The sequence below is a fragment of the Mchenga conophoros genome, linkage group LG18 (genome assembly GCF_057382185.1).
Source record: "Mchenga conophoros isolate Kocher_MC1m ecotype Shallow Benthic linkage group LG18, M_conophoros_male_GT1.1, whole genome shotgun sequence".
NCBI classification, from domain to species: Eukaryota; Metazoa; Chordata; class Actinopteri; order Cichliformes; family Cichlidae; genus Mchenga; species Mchenga conophoros.
In genome coordinates, this window is record NC_140543.1 from 20,589,612 (window position 1) to 20,608,541 (window position 18,930).

General features: G+C 42.6%; 2 protein-coding genes across 5 annotated transcripts; both read right to left on the reverse strand.

The window, feature by feature from the left end:
* Positions 1 to 1,363: 1,363 nt before the first annotated feature.
* Positions 1,364 to 7,603, reverse strand: tal1 (T-cell acute lymphocytic leukemia 1). 4 transcript variants are annotated; one of them, XM_085255704.1, is made up of 4 exons: positions 7,236 to 7,603; positions 5,318 to 5,893; positions 4,865 to 4,983; positions 1,364 to 3,947 (listed from the first exon to the last, which is right to left on the reverse strand). In XM_085255704.1, exons 2-4 carry the CDS (start codon positions 5,854 to 5,856, stop codon positions 3,418 to 3,420), a joined length of 1,188 nt encoding a protein of 395 aa, XP_085111830.1. In that variant the 5' UTR covers positions 5,857 to 5,893; positions 7,236 to 7,603; the 3' UTR covers positions 1,364 to 3,417. The 4 variants fall into 4 exon arrangements, with proteins under 4 accessions (XP_085111830.1, XP_085111827.1, XP_085111831.1 ...); XM_085255701.1 differs by having other exon boundaries at positions 5,318 to 5,985; positions 7,236 to 7,573; XM_085255705.1 differs by having other exon boundaries at positions 4,895 to 4,983; positions 5,318 to 5,985; positions 7,236 to 7,530.
* Positions 7,604 to 8,829: 1,226 nt separating this feature from the next.
* On the reverse strand, positions 8,830 to 18,803 carry LOC146553660 (uncharacterized). The gene is made up of 10 exons (XM_085255693.1): positions 18,094 to 18,803; positions 16,328 to 17,574; positions 14,977 to 15,049; positions 13,846 to 13,998; positions 11,935 to 13,109; positions 11,325 to 11,472; positions 10,722 to 10,941; positions 10,216 to 10,328; positions 9,920 to 10,110; positions 8,830 to 9,781 (listed from the first exon to the last, which is right to left on the reverse strand). The coding sequence occupies exons 2-10, from the start codon at positions 17,538 to 17,540 to the stop codon at positions 9,588 to 9,590; spliced, it is 3,480 nt and encodes a 1,159-aa protein (XP_085111819.1). The 5' UTR covers positions 17,541 to 17,574; positions 18,094 to 18,803; the 3' UTR covers positions 8,830 to 9,587.
* Between the last annotated feature and the right edge of the window lie 127 nt (positions 18,804 to 18,930).

Consider the following 18,930-nt stretch of genomic DNA (forward strand, 5'->3'; position numbering starts at 1 on the left):
AAGCCCAGAATAACATCTCCATCTACTGGTGAAGGATGTATATTTCTGTCAAAGTTCCACCTTATTCATGCTGCTGTTCATGTTGATGGTGGTGTGTGTGCGTTTGTTAAATGTTATTTTGCTTGTTTGTTTATAGGCCTATCTGCGGATATGTGTGCATAAGTGTGCGTGTGTGTGTGTGTGTTTGCATTTATGTATTTTCCTACTACTCTGTGTGAAAATATAAATAACTACCTTGGCGGTGTGTGCAGTGTAATCTGCTCCCAACAGGCTGGATTCCCACTGTGAGAAAGACAGTATATTGTTCCTGCAGCACTACAGATAACAACTCATTAGCATACTGAATCATTTGGCAGCAAGAGCCACTCTGCCACCCATCTGCACTGAGCTGATAAACACACACACACACACCAGCTCTCTCTCACACACACACACACACACACAGATCCATGCAGTGGGCATACGCATACACACAACGCTGCTCTCACAAACACACACACACCCGCAACAATCTTCCTCTCATTCGCTCTCTTTCAATCCCTGTACACTCCCTGTATCCCTCTCATTTGTGAGTCTGTGTCTTTTTGGAGAGTTAGGAACACTGGAGCAGGTAAATGTTTGGCAGGCACTAACCCAGAGAACCCCTCCGCAGAGTCCCAGCACAGCCAGAGCACAGCACGGGAGAGGTCTCCAAACACCTGGATGTCTCTGATGCTCTCTGGAAGCAATTATAGCTTTCAGAAATGTCTAAGTGCTGATTCTGTTGTAGCAGTGGTGGCACAGTCCTCTGTGAAAACTTATGGGATATAGGGAAGAATCCTTGAAAAAAAAGTGCTTAAGCTACACCTACAAAGCTAATTTTTTTTTATTAATGAACACAGGCTGGGGAGCATAACTTCAATAAGTAAAGAATTTATGGGCGGTGGAGTCTTGATCAGTGTGGCTGTTTCACAGTGTGTACAGACACAGCAGCAGACAAACGAATGCAGTGGAGGTTGTCAAAACCACTTTCACAATGGCAGGATATCCTGAAGGTCACCGAGCCATGTTAACCTCCACAGGAAGTTGTCACTTGGTGGGAGGAAGAGAGGATTCCAGCATTCATTGGAGGAGTTTCTCTGAGGAGGGCTGGCTTTAGCTATAAACCAAGCAGATATGGTGGGAAACAGCTGCGAGGAATGTCATTATAGGAATTAATCACTGAGATTATGCAACTCTTAAATATGGTGTAAAATTTGGAAAATATTTCACATAGTATGAGAAGGGCCACAAGACTACCGTATGAACTCAGCTGACTTGAAATGCACTGCAGTCGACCCACAGCGTGTTTGAGTGAGATCAAATATACAAGACTTTCCCTCTGTTTGTTTTATTCATTTTTTTAATATAAAATTCATCAATTTAACATTGGATATATTTATAGATACAGCTATAATACAACAAATATGTCATTACCAAACGTACAATGTCCCTTTACTGCAATTCATAAAATACCATAGTTACCAAAGGTACCAATATAGGCTACTAGGTCCTGCTGAAAAAGCAACAACAGTGAGCAATACATAAGTGTCTTTGTCAGAAAACTGCTGGTGTTCTTATGATATTAACACTGTGTGGTGATGGTGTGCATGTGTCTGTTTGCACGTGTGTGCGATCCAGATATTAGTCACGTTGCGGGGCCCTAAATCTGTTTATACACTCAGATTATTGGCATTTCCTTTCCTTAAGAGAACAAAAGGCACATCTCCATTAAGTGCATCATTAACTTCTAAAATGAAGACAAGTTTCAAAGGAGAGTCAGGGTTAAGGTTGGAGAAGCTGGAACTGCTGTTAAGGTTAGAATCGGCTTCCCGGTTGGCTGTCACGATCTGAGACCGCTTCAGTATACGACTGCTGTGCTTAGAAGAATTTGCAATATCATTAGTTTTGCAAGATGTTTAAATTTGACATGACAATAATAGTAATGTCATATTAATTCATCTTTAATTCTGATTATTGTGTTTTTGTTTCCTTTTTCTTCAATGAATTGCACTCAAAATACTAGCGGAGAGAATCTGAAACCACATCTGTACAAAAGTGTACAAAATAAGAACAATTACATAAAGCAGTATCGTATGCGTATCAACAGTAAGCTATCAGTGGTCAACACCAAGATGTGGTGACACAGCCCGTCTCCGGGAAATCAGTGTAAGTCATTTTCATATACTCTTAAGTCATGGATGTGCAACTTTGTGCGTGTGTGTGTGTGCGCGTGTGTTTTAATGTGTCGTCTGTACATGTAAGTGTAGAATATGGCAATGAAGGGATTTATTTGTGTACCTTACTAAACTACAACTGATTTACAGTTAAAAAAAAAAACCCCAAACAAACAAAACAAAACACTGCAACATTCATATAAAAAAGGACTGCATGAGTCATGTCGTGATTTCATTTGACCCACACTTTGTACACTGCATGTCTTGTACCTCCACAGCAATTTCAAATAGATATATTCATTCCAGGCAGTGTGATTGTTTTCTGCTGTCTGCTGACACATTTGGTGACATTTTCTCATCACCAAAGTGTAACAGAAGTCAATTGTACCACAATTGATGTACTTATACGTTCAGTCGCTTGCTTTACTTCTTTTTTCTTTCCTTTTTTTTTTAGTTCATCTAATTTCTCCTCCTTCTTGTCATCCTGTCTCCTAAAAGACAATTTTGCTAGTAAACCCACTGACAAACACACTATGGTACATCTTAATCCACATGACTTGAATTTGAGTCACTATTATTACATTGTGCAGTGGAAATATATATGCTATTTACAATGCATACGAATCGCATGGGTACAATTAGGGTCCACTCAGTGTTTTTATGGCCTCAGAGTGAGGCAAATTTTCCTTTGTGTCTTTAAATTAAAACACCGAACTTGTCGAGGATAAATCTCCTGGTGTGCTTGTTACTTTCGGCGCCGTGCAAGCAAGGTGGATCAATTCCAGTGGCATCATATTGTAATTAATAGTGTCATCAGTGAAACATTGATCCTCTGAATAAAACGCTTGTCGTTTGAGTGACGATTGCCTGATTATTATTAGTTTTTGTTTCTTTGCTCTTTCTTTCATATATTGGGGTGTTTTCTATTGTGTAAGGATATCCAGTCTTTGGCGCTTTCAAAGCACTGAAATCCGCAGGTCTATCAAAGACATGAGACATGCAGAATTTACAAGTCTTAAATTCATCAAACTGTTCAGCGTGGAGACGAGAACACGCTCGTCGTCCATTTTGGACAGCACTATCTCAATATGCGGAGCTTAATTCTCCTTTCTACACTGATGACTCAAAAATTACAGGGTCTGAGTGTGTCCGCCTCGTTTTTCTTTTTTTAGTTCCTCCATTTCACTCTCAGGTGCTGTGTTGTTGTTTGTTGGCGTCAGCATCATCGGCGACTGGAGTTATCTAACGGGCGTCCATTGCGCCTCAGATCCCTAGTAGCTAGATGAAGTGGGGGTCCGCGAGATGTTGCTAGAGTCCTTGGAGCTGGAGGCGAGTCCTGGTCCTCCATGAAGCTTTCAGGACTGCCTTCAGCATCGCCATCAGGTAGGCTTCCGCAGCTGGAGCCTGGCGACATTGTCTCCAAAAGATCATCCCTGGCTAAGCCCACTACTGTGTCCTGGTGCGGTTCACCCTGAGGGCCCCCCTCGTGGGCGGCAACCCCAACCAACAGCCCTGTGTCCCCATCAGTTGTGCTGCCAACATTCCTCCCACCATCCTGATCCTCGAGGAGGTTGGAGAGGAAACTGATGTACTTCATAGCGAGCCGCAGTATCTCGTTTTTACTCAGCTTCTTGTCGGGAGGGTGGGTGGGAATGAGTTTACGAAGCTCTGCAAATGCCCCATTTACATTCTGCTGCCGCCAACGTTCACGACTGTTTGTGAAGATGCGACGTACAATCTTTGGCTGGCCAGCTAGCAGAATGGAAAGAAGGAGAAAAAGACAAGAAAAGGGGAGAGTAAGGAGACAAGGCACCAACACATTTGCAAAAAAACCAATGAAATGCAGAGCTGAAGCAGAAAATATGGTTTGTAAAACAATAAATCAACAGAAGCGCAAAAGTAAGAGTGGGAGAAGAAGCAGCAGGAGATGCACAACATTTATTTGCGAGAAAGTACAGGATGAAAATAACAAACTTCAACAAATTCTAAAGCAGTAACTTTTAAAATTGTCCTCCGTATATGGCCACAGATTTTTTTTTAGCTGATGGATCAGATGTGTGCCATATGTGATACAAGTGAAATGGTTGGTGTGGCATGCCAATCTCCTTAAAGGTTGTCAGGGAGCATGTGTGCTCCCTATTTGACATTCTAAATATTTTTTATTTAGTTAGTCATAGTAAAATGCTTCACTGCAGGTAGTCACATCCTCTCACCCTTCAACAATGGTGTCTTCTAAGCTATTGTTGCCCTTGGAACACACCCAGTCTATCTTAATCCTTCAGCCCACTCTGCAGTAAAACCTTGGCATGGAGGCAGGAGCACCCCCATCCTCCACCCCTGTACATGGCAGTGAGTGGGCAGCAGTGGAAAGGATGTTTCAAATGAAATAAACCCCAAATCCGCCTGAAAAGGGTTTACTTTAATGGCATGCAGGTACATGTATTTGACATTCAGATTAGCATTTATTTAGCCCCGTGAATTATGATGCATTTATTCTTCATGGGTGAAGCCCTTTCTGAATTTTCCTTTGGCAAGGCATCTTCTGCGAGACTCAGATTAGGTACGGTATAGCTCCATGTCAGTGAATGAATGACAATGGTGATGGAGAAGGGACGTTTGGGGGGGGGACTAAACTGGCAGAAGGAGGACACGGCAGAAGTGCATCTTACCATACTTATAAAGATCTAAAATGCGCCTACCCTCGTCGAGTTCAACCTCATAAGGCGCCGGGCGGCGCTTTACCCTGTTGCTGGGGTACATGCTGTACTGCTCCGACTCTCCTCCGAGACTATGTCAACAGAAAGGAGACAAAAGGTGCACAGGTACATTAGGTCACATGAATTCCACTGTACACAGTTTCCTTCATTGCTTCTAAAAGATCTTAATGCTCTCCACTCATTGCAGCAGGACACACACACACACAAACACACACACATCTGTCACATATGCACATGCTCAATAATGTAAACATAACGTAACCTCAGTAATACAAAAAGCATCTTGTCCCCTATCCTTTTACAGAAAGGCATAATTGTGTCTAATAACCATCAAACTTTCTATGTGCATTCATGAAACTGTATGTTTTTTGTTTTGATTCCCCCCCCCCTTCCTTCAGCCTTTACCTGTTGATGGCGGCGAGAGGCTGTGCCAGGTTGTAGAGCATCGCCCGCGCTGGGACAGGGAACGCGTTTGGGCTCAGTTGGACCATTCGAGCGTCGTCTCGTTGCGGCGGCGGCAGCGGCAGCGGTGGAGGTCTGCGAAGTTCCGTGATCGGCACCAAATGGCTCTCAGTCCTCTGTTGCACCGCTTTTATAGCGTCCCTCCTGGAGAGCTCGATCACCGGCACTTCCCTTTTCAGGTCAAGGGCGTTGTGAGAGGCAGTTTCCTTGGCAACGCCGTTGATGATGATGCTGATGCTGGTCCCGTTGTTCGAGTTCTGCAGAGGAACGTCATCCGTCTCCTCAACCCCCTTGAAGCTCCCTCCCCTCTCCTCCTCCTCATCCTCCTCCTCTTCTTCCTCCTCCCCCTCCTCTCTCCTCGGCTCCCCGTCCTCCTTGCATCCGTTCTGTCTGGAGATGATGGCGGAGTCCTCCTGTTTATTAGGACCGGACCCTGCATCGGGACTTTCGGGACAAAGCTCCTGTTGCCGCTTTTCCATCATTTTTATGCCGTCACCACTCGCTAGAGTCCACTACGTCCTAAATGAGATTTCCCTCGATTAATCCATAGTTCAGTGCATCGTTTGTGGCAAAATGTCAGATATAACCACGCATTTGCTGTCCACGCAAGCCTAAAGAAAATTAACAATAAAACATCATCACCGAGCTATTATCCTGGCTCGTATCCTTATTCAAAGTACTGTTCTTAAACTGTAAATGATATGAATACTGTAAAGCTTAAATTAGCAAATTGAATGAGCAATTAGATGACCCCCCCCCCCCCCCCCCCCCCCTCAGGTGACACATTTTATTCGACATTTTTCAAACTGAATAAGAAAAGGCCAAAGATTTTCCTGTGATATTGTTCCATGACAAAGAAATAACTCGGCACTCTATGACCATCACATTCAAACATCTCGCAGTTTTCCAGGATCAAACCATTATTTCTCAAACTATCCAAGGTGAGAGTGTTTTCAAGCTAAATAGAAACACGATGAATTCTTTTCAGGGCTCACTGGATTTTATTTTGTTTGAAATTTCCACGGTTGATTATTTTGTCACCATTTAATTTACAGCTGCAGGTGTAACCCGTTATTGTATTTATTTTATTAGGAGTCTTGTCTGCTCCTGTTTGTTTTATTGCTATTATGAAGCTCTTATCAAACGCTTGCATGGCCTTCACTGCTACAGTTAAGGCGTTACGCCTATATCTTACAGGGACGTTAGATGTCCGCGTTAATTATAAGATCGGAAATTAGAAGCATCATTTTCGCTACTGTTAAATGTAAAACTATCGTGGAGGAAAGCTGTGGATGCGAGGACTAAAAGGAAGGTTGATAATGACCACTATTCGTCGAAGTTAAAAAAATAAGAAAAATAAAAATCCACCTTTCTGCTTTTCCTTCCTCCCCTTGCAAATGAAAAATAATAGTCCAAAAAATGCTCGAACGTGATCGTTTTCACGCGCAAAGAATTAATAGCAGGTTGTCTAATTTTTTTTTTTTGTTTTATCGAGGGTAAGGCCATATTAGTGCTGGTGTTAACACCGAAAATCAGGAGTTTCCCACAATGACCAGTTTCAGGTGTTTCAGACGTAACTCATTTGATAAATTTCCTGGAAATGTTTTTCCTTTTAAACGAACGGCAGACGGAGAATTAAAAAAGAAAACGCACCATAATTTCTGGGAATTCTCCAGCAGGCCTCGCATCCGTTATTTCATGCCGTAGACTCCAACCATCCGATCGGACAATAGCAGAAAATATAGGCTAAAAATGTCGCTCATTACAGCAATAAAACCAAGACGAACGCGCTCAAATTACCGCGTACAGAGCGAAAAATGCGCTGGTTTAAATGAAGAGATGTGTTTTGGGGGGGACTTACCGTTCCAGCCGTGTTGTTGATGTTACTGTGTAAGTGGAGCCATTTTGTGAGTGGGTCATCCATGTCTGAGGTTTTTCTTTTTTTTTCTCTCTCTACCAGTTGTGGAGTAGTGTGTGTATGTGTGTGCGTGTGCATATGTGTGTATGCGTATGTGTGTAGCTGAGTTATTCCTCGCCGCATCCAGTGCGCTCCCTCAGTATGGGGAGCGGAACACAGGCCGCAATGTGGCCGAGTGAGATAAGCGCACGGCAGCGGCCTCTTCATTCCCGATAAGCCCCTAAACCCATTATTTATGAAATGATTCATTATTATTTGGCTGTCGTGGGCTATATAGTCTTGTGGAGGGCAAAGCATTTAAAAAAAAAAAAAGCAAACAGGCACATCGCAACGGCCTGTATCAACGTGAGGTGGTGTAGTGTAGCCTGAGCTACAGTTGAGGTGTTTTAATTTTAATTTTTTAATTTTTTACGCAATAAACAAAAGCTCAGGTTAAGCTTTTGACCTATTTATATTTTCAACAAAGGTTTTTTTTCCCGCTAAGCTCATTTATCCTGCAATAAGATAACTGATAATAACAGAGGGCCCTCTACCTTTTTTCTTTTTGTATTATTTATATTATTTTATTTTTTTGTTCAGTTTATTCTGCCCATTAATCCATATCCATTTCTGCGCCCCGAGGATGAATGCGCCACTGATACAATGGGCTGGTAAAAATGAGGTGGTCTAATCATTTTGACACTATTAATTGATATTTCTTTATCGATAAACACGTTCATAATAAAATGTGCTTTGTGTGTGTGTGTGTGTGTGTGTGTGTGTGTGTGTGTGTGTGTGTGTGTGTGTGTGTGTGTGTGTGTGTGTGTGCCATTGGAAATGTTGGGGATGGGGCCGGCGGTTCCCCCGGGTCCGTGGGGAGTCGTGGCTCGGGGAGATAAAAGCGGATCGGCTTCTGGTCACATCAGATAAACGAGCAGAGCATCAACGGTGACATGCTATCAGAGTACATTCAGTAGAGCATAAATGGTGGCAGGTACATCCTAATAACGGATTTTTAACACATTTCAAAACACTTTGCGAAAGTAGAAAATAAGCGCATTTAACCAAATGAGCAGGATGATTGAAGCGATAGATAGATAGATAGATAGATAGATAGATGATAGATCGATAGATAGATAGATAGATAGATAGATAGATAGATAGATAGATAGATAGATAGATAGATAGATAGATAGATAGCGTTTCCATGGTGAATTAATGATTTAAAGATCGAACTCCACACTGAGTCACGACCCTATAGCAGGTCTGTTGAAGCAGAAGTCACGACCGTGATCCTACATCCTGTTCTGTGCCTGAAACAATTCCCTTTCATGTGCTTATTTTCATAATCTTCCGCTGAAACGTCACTCTTCTGCGTAAAAATGCGACAAACAGTCATTAATCGAGAAACTAAATTAATGCACGTGACTGGAAACTTTAAATAAAACATATAATACGCCATAACAGAGTAAGCATTTCTAAGTGTGCGATTTAGTTGTGGAATGAATGTGAATGATTAATTAATTTGTTAAATTAAAGGATAAACATTTCGACAAAATAAATCTCTATATTATTTTATTTAGAAGCAAAACGGCACCCGGTTCATAAAAGAGTACTTGATACAACACAAGCAAAATGAAGAGACCATACAGAGCCCCAGGGAAATATGATGCCCTGAAGAAAAAAACAAACAAACCCAAAATGAGATAATTTTTTTTTCTTTCTTTACACACCAGCTCAAGGGTCTATTGATCAAGCATGTGCCACACCCCTACAGATAATCAATTATTTGACCAATAAATAAATAAATAAATAAATAAGCAACAGTACTTAAAAATATATATCTGTATACAATTTCAAATAAGTGACAAAATACAATTCCAATCACTAACCATTTGAGATCTCGTGCTCTGTGTGACATAAAGAGCAAAATGAATCACAAGAAAAATTCACGACAACTAAAAAAGAAGAAGAAAATAAATCATTTTACAAATTGAAATTGCATTAGGCTTGAATTTTTCTTAACTTTCAAATACATTAAACTTTTCTAACTTGCCTACTCTGTGTACGGTTGGATTTGTATGTAATGTGCTTTAGTTTCTATTGCAATCCTTTGTGATGTCACATAATTAAACGTTGATTTGCACTATGAGAAAAGAAGCCCTCACCCTGTTTTTCCATCTACGCATTTGCAAGTGTGCTGCACTGACTACAGCACGTCTACCATTTGTTGCAGTCAGTCCGCAGTGTTTGTAGCAGTCAGTTACTCTGCGTGTCTCCAGGAGAAGTGGCTGTGTGCCATGCCTGTCCTGTCAATCAGCGCTGATTGCGTCGGGCGGGCATGATTCGAAGGGAAGCAGTGCTTTCCCTGGTCATGAGGCGCGTCACCTGGTCTAAAGTGAGTCCGGCCACTGCTTCTCCATTCACCTGCAGAATTTCGTCACCGATGCCAAGGAGGCCTACGTACGGGCCTTCTCCGCTGCCATCACCCACTTTTTCAACATATACACCTGCACAAAGGAGAAAAAAGAGAAGAGAAGAAAGATGAATAGAAAGAAATGAGTTAGAAGTAAATGTGTCTTTGGGTTCATAGAATTTCTACTCTTTTTATTATTACAAAAAATGAAATTGAAAATGTAAAAACATACCTGTGTCTGGTCGACCTTTGCCCCTTGAAATAACAAAACCATAAGGACCGTTTGGGGGTTTGATGAGCTCCAGGAGGATACTCCCATCAGGGAAAGCCTGAGTGGCCCGGCCCACCGGACGTGCAATTCTAGAGGGAAGTACATCTTCAACGCTCAAGGCCCTGTGAAGCTCAAGCTGAGGGCTGTCAGGGCTGAGGAAGCAGAAATTCATTATTTCAATAAGAGTGTGAGAATTTATATAAGTCATCTTCATCACTCAGTTCTTCTGCTTGGTTTTGTTTGCCACAGTCACCTACCTGAGTGCCAGGCCGTATGGTATTTGCACCTCCCCAAGTATGGTTGAACGCTCTGTTCTTCTCTCTAAACTCTGCACAGAGGAGGCTTTACGCAGCTGGGCCAGTGGCAGCACCTAGTGGCAAATGAATGGCACTGTAATAAACTGATTTTATTTCTTTTCACCAAACCAGCTTCCAGAACCATAATATTTTGCCTTTATTACACCTATAAAAATATGGTCTGCTTGGCAGCACACACACACATACAAAAAAAGGATTAATTCCACTAGTGTATTCCTGAAACTGCAGAGAAGGCAGCAGACCTGTACAAAGTAGAAACTTTGGCTGGTCCACTGTTGAAATGAACTTTGTACAGGTATGTGAGGAAAATGACATTACTTTTTACCTTCTGCCTGTATGAGGTTAAATTTGTATACATTTATTGTGGCCAATCATGATGTTAAAAACATGAGATAAAGGAGCGCAGCAGTCAACAACACAACAAAACATTTAGACCTCTTGCTCACCGTATTCAGCGTCTGCAGGGAGGGTGTCCTCTGTATGCGGATAGTGGGCTGCGGTCTCCGTGTTGGGCTTGGTGATGCTGAGCTCGCCCGGGGGGCAGTGGGTATACTGAGCTGTTCCATACTACTGGAGCGACCTCCTTTCACAAGCCTACCGACACTGTTCAGGCCAATGGAGGAAAAGAAGCGACGTAGGAAGAGCTTTGGACGCCCATCCAGCTTTCTGTAAAAAGAAAATTGTGATTTTTCTTTTAAATTAGACCTTAGCACAGACTTTAAATATATTGATCTAGACACTGTTGCATCACAGTGTGAACTACACACACACTGAGAATTGTTATTATGGACTGAGATTATTTTTAAGAGCTGTGAAAACAATTTTATAAGTGTCTTCCTTCTGTAAAGGATCGTAATGACTACAGCTATATACTGTATTACCAAAAGAGGGCAGGATTGCTCTGGTATTGAAAGAAGCTTTCTAACAACAAGAACAACAGCCTGTCTGCTGAATAGGGTTTTAATCTACTAACTGCTGCACAACAGTGTTGGTGGGGGCAAGGGATTTATTGTCTAAGCTATGGCAAGAACATTGTTATCTTGGCTTACCTAGACCCATCACAGTTTTCCTCCCACAGGGCCTCAGCTTTCAGATGTTCAGCCCTCAATAGCTCTGCTCTGAGGTCCTCAGCCCGAGACATACCCAGGCCACGTATTGCACGGCACTCTGAACCAGAACCAGAATCCCCACTTAAGCCTACAAAAGGAAAAGAGTACATAATTAAATGTCAGTATTATCCTGATCTTTGCTGAAAGTAAACTTCTAACTGCTCTTTTCCACACTACAACATTTATCTATTAGTGCACACAAGTAAAGTTTATAGGTAGCTACAGTTCACTTCAGAAACACAACCAAAAAGGCTTCTTTATACTTCCACTTGTCTGCAGTTCAGACAGACATATTGTACTTTTTCATCAACATTTATTAGGTAGTCAGAGTAACATTTACTTTGTAGCTCATGCCTTTTTCATTTCCTTCTCATTACTTTATTAAGGCTTCATTATAAAGTTAAATATCCCTAAGAATAGAAATTACTCAGAGTTAGTTTCTTGCTTAGTTGCAACATAGGACCATGACTACATTTAAAACATTAATGATAAACGAATAGTATGTGTAATCGTATAATGCTGCTTTATGTACATTACTGTTGCCACTCACCTGCACCATCTGGAGTGGCATCCCAGAGTTCAGAGGCTGGCAGGTCTGTGGCTAGTCTGGCTGGGGAGTACCTCAGAGTAGAGGGTCTGATGCAGGACACTGGGCTGCTACTAGCAGGCACCCCTGGGGTTAAAGATGCTGGAGACTCCCTCCTTGTGTCTGGAGAATCCAGCAGAGATTGAGCTCCACCCTCTCCTCCCTGATTTGAGGTCATCTGGAACTGAACCGTGGACTGACCAGCAGCAGAGCGATTTCTTGAGCTTGACTTGAGAGCTGACTTGATAGGCAATGCAGGGGTTGGTGACTCCCTTAGTCCACCAGATGCTTCAAGCAAAGGTGGCTCCAGAGAAATGGGGCTATCAGGTGCAAATGAAACAGCTCTGCTCAGGTTGACTCTGTTACGTGGATTTGAGTTACGCCGCTGAGCCCACGACGGGCCATAAGGGCCATGACCAGACTCTAACCGACTTTCTCCTTTCCTGCTCCTTCTCCTAAGTTTCCCAAACCCTGATGACTTCCATCCTGTACTAATTTCTCTATTTTCGCCCAAAACATAAGCGCCGGCGAAGGTGACAGTAAGAGGAGCTTTAGGACGAGTGCTTGCCTCCGCTTTGTTTGGTGACACCCAGCGAGGAGCCACTTTTCCTCTTGGGTCCTCAGGGTTACCAGGCTGCTGAGGCTCAGCGTGCTTTGGATCTGGTGGCGATGAAACTGGCTGAGGTTCTCTCACCACAGAACCACATGATTCACATTTCTTCACCAGCACTATTATCTCTTTAACCACTGTTGTAGTTTCACCAACAGCAGGCTCATCCTCTTGCTTCTGTGTAGGAGGCATAGAAACACTTCTGTGGTTTCTGTTCCTCTCTGAACCGCTGCTGCTGGAATCTATATTGCTGTCTTTACTCTTGAACCTGGGTGTCCCGGGCCTGCCACGCTGTCTCACTCTGTCCAAGTAGCGAGACTCTGCTTCTTTTTCTGATTCATCCTCAAAGCGTACACGGGTGGGTGAGCAACCGTACCTTCTGCTTCGACCTACTTGGTCGCTGGGTGAAGTGTCTCTCTGACTGGGGACAAGGAGGGGACCAGATGAGACTTGAGCTGGGAGCTCTTCTTTGGTTTGAACAGCTTTTTGTGCTGTTGTTGGACTGGGAGATTCAACTTGCTGTTTCCTCCTGTAAAAAATGACAGAGGTGTGGGTATTGGAGACAAGTTTAAAGCGCCAGATACTTTGTCGACTTCTCCATTTTTATGTTATTAGTTTATCAAAGTCAAATGTGAAAAATGTAGGAAAGCTGAATCCATCATCTCGGTATCAGATGGTAGCAAACATACGACTCAATAACATGTGCACCACTGGGCACATAATATCAAAATATAAGGTGCTAAAATGACATTTACATAAACTGTAATAAGACATACTGTATGTGTTACAACTTTGTCTGTCTCAGGCACCAATGACCAGGTTAGTGAAGCAGTCACGAATGTAGGGTATATTGCAAATTCTCCTAATCCTAATTTAAGTGAAAACTTCCTGCTGATTTAAAGGGATTTCTGAAACAAAACTACACAAAGTACACACTATTACATAAAAAGAATAAAAGCAAACATTTTCAAAACATTGTCAGCTTTGCTTATGTAATTACAAAGCAAAAGTCAAGTTCTAAAGCTTTAACTTGTTTTCGGTTATGCAACATTAGCTTTGCAGGAAAGGGGCAAGTGCAAAAGAAGGATAGACAAAGCACAGAAGAAGTGTTGGGAGGGAGACGTAAGGATGGGAGCAAAGTGATAAACAAACATAAGAAGTGCATAAACAGGGAAAAAAGAAGAAGCAGACACGCTCAAAGTGGGACTTTCACAGTCTCTAACCTCAATCCTACAAGCTCACACAGGCCTTTTAAGTTAACTTACACGGTGGATCTTTGATCAGAATGGGAGCGTCTGCTGGGGCGATCGGCTTTGATGTGATTGGAGCGAGCCTTGAGTCTTGCTCGCTCCAGAAGAAGCTTGGCCTGCTCGTGTCTTGGGCTTAGAGGTAGTTCATCGCTGATTACAAGAAGTGACCTGAGGAGCAATGGGAAGAGAGACAGAGAGTGGAAATTAGTACCGAACAGCAGGGAAATGGATAGAGTTTAACTCGCTAATGAGACAATCTGCCAGCATCTGTCTGAGAATGCTGGATTTTTGATAAAGTGTTCAAATTTTCAAAGCTTATTCTGTGCTGACACATATCCAGAGACATCATATTTCCCCAAAGATTGACTTAACATGGAGCCCAGCAAGCTGCGTCTTCCTAAGCTGTCTTATGTAATATCAGATAAAAAGACTGGGGCGTGGCTCTAGTGGTCAGCAGCAAAGGGGAATGTCATCCATCCATTTATCCATTCATCCATCCATCTTTATGCCCAGCAGCTAAGCTGCTCTGCATTGTGCTTCATCGTCTGTACTTCTCTTTATCCCCTGGCCCAGTGATAAAGATAGCATGATACACCAGCCACGTGGATTATCTTTGTAATCTTTGTAAGTGTGATTCATTCTCTCCTGTGTGACAAGATGAGAACATATTGTCTTTCACCAGATTACAGTTTGTTGTGTCACCACAGTATTCAAACACCAGAAAAAAGAAATCAACAAAGTTGGATCCTGTCTTTAAATATCATATGTAACTCTTTATTCTACAGTTTATAACCATGTTCAAAATAACAACCTTTACTAAAAGGATGGCTTCCAAAATTGTGCAACTGGTGAAAAAAGATAACAGTGTGCCAGGTCGACAAGTGTCGAGCGAGTATCAAACATTACACATATTTGATACTCGCTCAGTATCGCCAGTGCACTGCTTTTGACAATACTCGACATCATCTCTTCCCTGTGATTAAACCTGATTATCAAAGTGTTTGTTTGGATTGTGCACCACGCATAGTTGCCTCATTGGGTAGATTTTCTCAAGTGCAGCTGTAAAAGTGAAATTTATGAGGAGAGGATATAAATAGTCCAAAGAGATTATCTGTCACTACCCTTGCCAGGAACTACATTGCTCACCTTAAATAGGGTTCAAGTTCCTGGGCCAGAATGGCTGAGTCTGAGGCGTCCAAAACAGGATGGGCACCTGCAACTGGTATAAAAAAGGAAAAAGATATGAGCATATATAAAAGTGCAGTCAAAATTTCTTCCAGATGAAAGAAGGATTTCTTGTCTTTGTCTCTTCCTTCACCCAGACATAATGTGCTACAGCGCATTAAATTATTGTTTAATGTTCCATTTTTTTAGGACTTGCCTTGCGGCAAACACAACTGCAGAGAGAGCAGTCAGCCATGATGTGACCAACAAGGACATTTGGGTATCAAAGAAATTGGGACTTGCTATGATCAAAAGGATTTTCATAAACCTTATAACATTAGGTTCAGATTACACTCAGTGGCAGTCTCGGAGGTCATCCCTAACTCATCTTTAATCTCGGACAAAAAACCCCCCAAAACAAAACAAAACACACACACGCACACATACACACACATACACATACACAGATTATGTAACTGCTGAAGGATAAAAGCAGATTTCCCAGAGACAAGAGGGCAAAATCATCTCATCATCACGAACTTGCACCTGCATCTCCCGTACTGGGCATTGAAACTGAGATCTGTGCAATACCACATGATCATTGCATGGGAAAAAATATCATCTGTCATCCTACAGACATACAAAGACATCCATTAGCGCGCCGGCAGAGATAAAAAAGACAGGGACACTTCCCCCACTGCTCTATTAATAGTAACACCCGTATGCACATCTGCACATCTGACATCTGTTCAGCACTGGGAACCAGCCAGGTTACATTCTGCGTTTCAATACAACATTGTAGGTAGGCAGACTACAGCTGAATGGGGCACTTTAAATGGCTGCAACAGATGGAAATCATTCTAAGCAGACAATGTGCATAAATTATTGACAATTTTCCAGCTTTAGAAGGTTGTTAGGGGAAAAAAATCAAATGCAAAATTTAACCTTTTCTGTCCTCATCCAAAATGCTAACACGCCACAGGAGCTGATCCAGCTCATAACATTTGACTACACTTCATGAGGAAGCTAAAGTAATAGAGAAAAAAATATGACTAAGTCACAGCCTTTTATTGAAACTATATCAAGTATTGTTGTCATAAATATAGCAGCATGTGTTTTGTTGTCTTTTTTTAAATAAAGGCACGCTACTAAAAATGCTATTATTGTATAGCATAATAATACTGCAAAAGTAAAGTTATGTATTTCATGCCATGGCCAGGAGTTTCAAAACACTCTACAGCTTATTTATCAGTAAAGCATTACTAAACCCCTTCTCAGATGGCTCCATGCATTACTTTTTCGCTTTCTCTATTATTTTCCTTAATAGACCTACCGTTATAATCCACTCTGTACGTCGTTTCTTCATCATAGCCAGTGATTTCTCCTTCTTGCAGTTCTCTCACTTCCCTGTAGTGTTGTTGTCTTTCCCTTAACTTTGCATAGGCCCTCTCCTTCACCCTCAGTTTATCATCAGCGCAAAGGATTCCACTTTGTGAAGACATGCTCTCCGAGCTGTCTGAACTGCACAGTCCTTTATTGGGATCAGTCACATCTGTCTCCCTCTGCTCATACTTGTCCAGGTACCACTCCACACTACCAGAGTTTTGGATTTCAGAAGACACATCATAGTCATTCTCCAGACCTCCCACATCATTCTTGTTGCCTGCTTCAGCCAGTTTAGGCTTTCTCTGAGGCTCTGCTACTGCCTCTGTCCGAGTGTAGTCCTTTAGTGGTAATGTGGGGGGTGTATTGTGAGGGTCAACCCCATTGAGAAGCAACGTTTCTGGGCGTGCTACTCTCCAGAAGCCCTTTGGAGGGGCCCAGTGTCTTGCTGAAGGAGAAGAAGTGGAGGAAGTAAAGGACGATGCTGTAGAAGCAGAGATGTTGGAGGAGAGCACAGGTGGTGGTGGAAGAGGAGGAGGGGAAGCGGATGGGCCATCCTTGCTAGTGCTTGGGTTGTCAGACGGAAGACTCTCCAGACTGGTGCCCTCTCCAAGCCCACAAGGCTGACCCGTTGGATGACTGACCTGTCCATCATTCTTTTCTGACTGCTCCTCTTCCACTTCCTCCCCCTGCTGTACAATTTGTGCTTCAGCGGGAGGACTGTGGATCTCCAGCCTGACTTGTACCTCTACCTCCTCCTCTTCATCACTGCTGCTTAAGTCCTCTGCACCACCTGATCGCCAGGAGGGAGCAGGCAGAAACAGCTGGCCTTTCACTTTGGGTCTCTGTCTAAGGAGGACTTCAGATGAAATGTGCCCCGCTGGGTTGCTCACCAACACCTCCGTGTCAAATCTTCCTCTGTCTTTCTCCCTGTCTCTTCCCCTTGTTCTTCTCTGCGTGATCGACTTCACCTTGGTCTGCAGGGCGTGGACAGCTGAACTTTGAGCAGGGGGAGGAAGAGAAGCATTCAAAGTGGTGGTGGGTGCTGGGAAAACAGGCTCAGGAACAGGACCTGTAATGAGTCCCCAGTTTATGGGAAGCCCAGTGGGCAAAGGGGAACCGGATTTTGATTGGATATTATCAGCAGCTTTCTCTTCCTCCATTGGCTAGTCATGTACAAGAAATTCCAAAGAGATTCTGAAAATAAAGAACAAGAAAGATAAAAACCTTTCCTATTCAGGGTATTCTACATCTCTGTTACCAGATACTTTTTTCCTGTGTGCCGGGTAAGGAGATATGTAATGTGGACTCTGTCACGTTGCCTTATCCAGTGATTACTTTGCAGGGCACAGGATAATCCTTTGGAATCAGAATAAGCAACTGCTGCCTGCAACTGAGACCCTACAGGGAATAAGCAGTATTATATGTTTATGTTTGGTTGTATATATCAGAAATAATCAACCATGTTTTTCCCTGTTTGCCATTCATTAATAGAACAACTGGAGGAAAAATCAGCTAAAGTATTTAAAATTCATTATTTACCCATAAGAAATACGCACAACAGCAGTTTTCTACAGGCTACTGTTGGTAATTATGTAAACCGCCTCCATAAAAGCAATTTTAACTCATTATTATCATTAACAAAGTAGCTTCTCATCACATTAAGAGACAGGCTGGTTTCGCTATTAGAAGGCTAACAAACATTTTTTAATGTACCTGCACTTTTGCTGAACACGGCGTACTTTGACATGCAATCCCAGCGTCGATGGTCACGAGAAAGTTGCCATAAATTCTTGGGCAACCGCACAAATGAAAGTTGCCCTCCATAATAAAAAGCTGCGCCAAGCGTGCAGTTATTGCAGCGCGCATCCTCGCTTCACCAACAGGCGAGACGAGCGACGTCCCCGTGGATGAAATAACAATGATAATAACAAGATTTCCAAACGTTTCTCCAGATTTTGAGGTTATGTTTTCACTCTCCCTCTTTCTCTGTCGCTCTACGTAGCTCCGAGCGGTGTCAGGCGCGTCAGCGGTCTCTCAATCGTGCCTGGTCTGATAATCCCCTCAGAAATCAGTGGGATTAAACAAAAATGGAATAAAAAAAATGCCTGCTTTAATTTCGCTCTTGCCTCATGAGTGGAGCTCGAGTAGAGCTCTGTGTTGCGCAAGTGCACACACACCGATTCCCTCCCCGCTGTAAAAAAAAAAAAAAAAAGAAAAAAAGAAAAAAGAAAAAAAAGAATAAACCAATGAAAAAGAGAAAACATTTCTAGTAAAATGGCTTGGTGACCTCTCGCCCAAATGAGATATCCCAGACACTTTTCACTCTTTATTTCGGTGGCTCTGGTTGCAAGGAAGTGGGGTAGGCTCTGCTGCGTTTTAGGGAGCACGGGTCTAATTTTGTCTCGAAAAACAAAAGTCAGCTGATTCTTATTTGTCAATACAGCTCCCTCCCTCCATCTTAATCTGTCCGAGCTCCCCCCTTCTCTTCGTTTGTCTAATACAGATACACAAAAATTTTAACATATATGCACCCGTGCAAACTGAACAGTT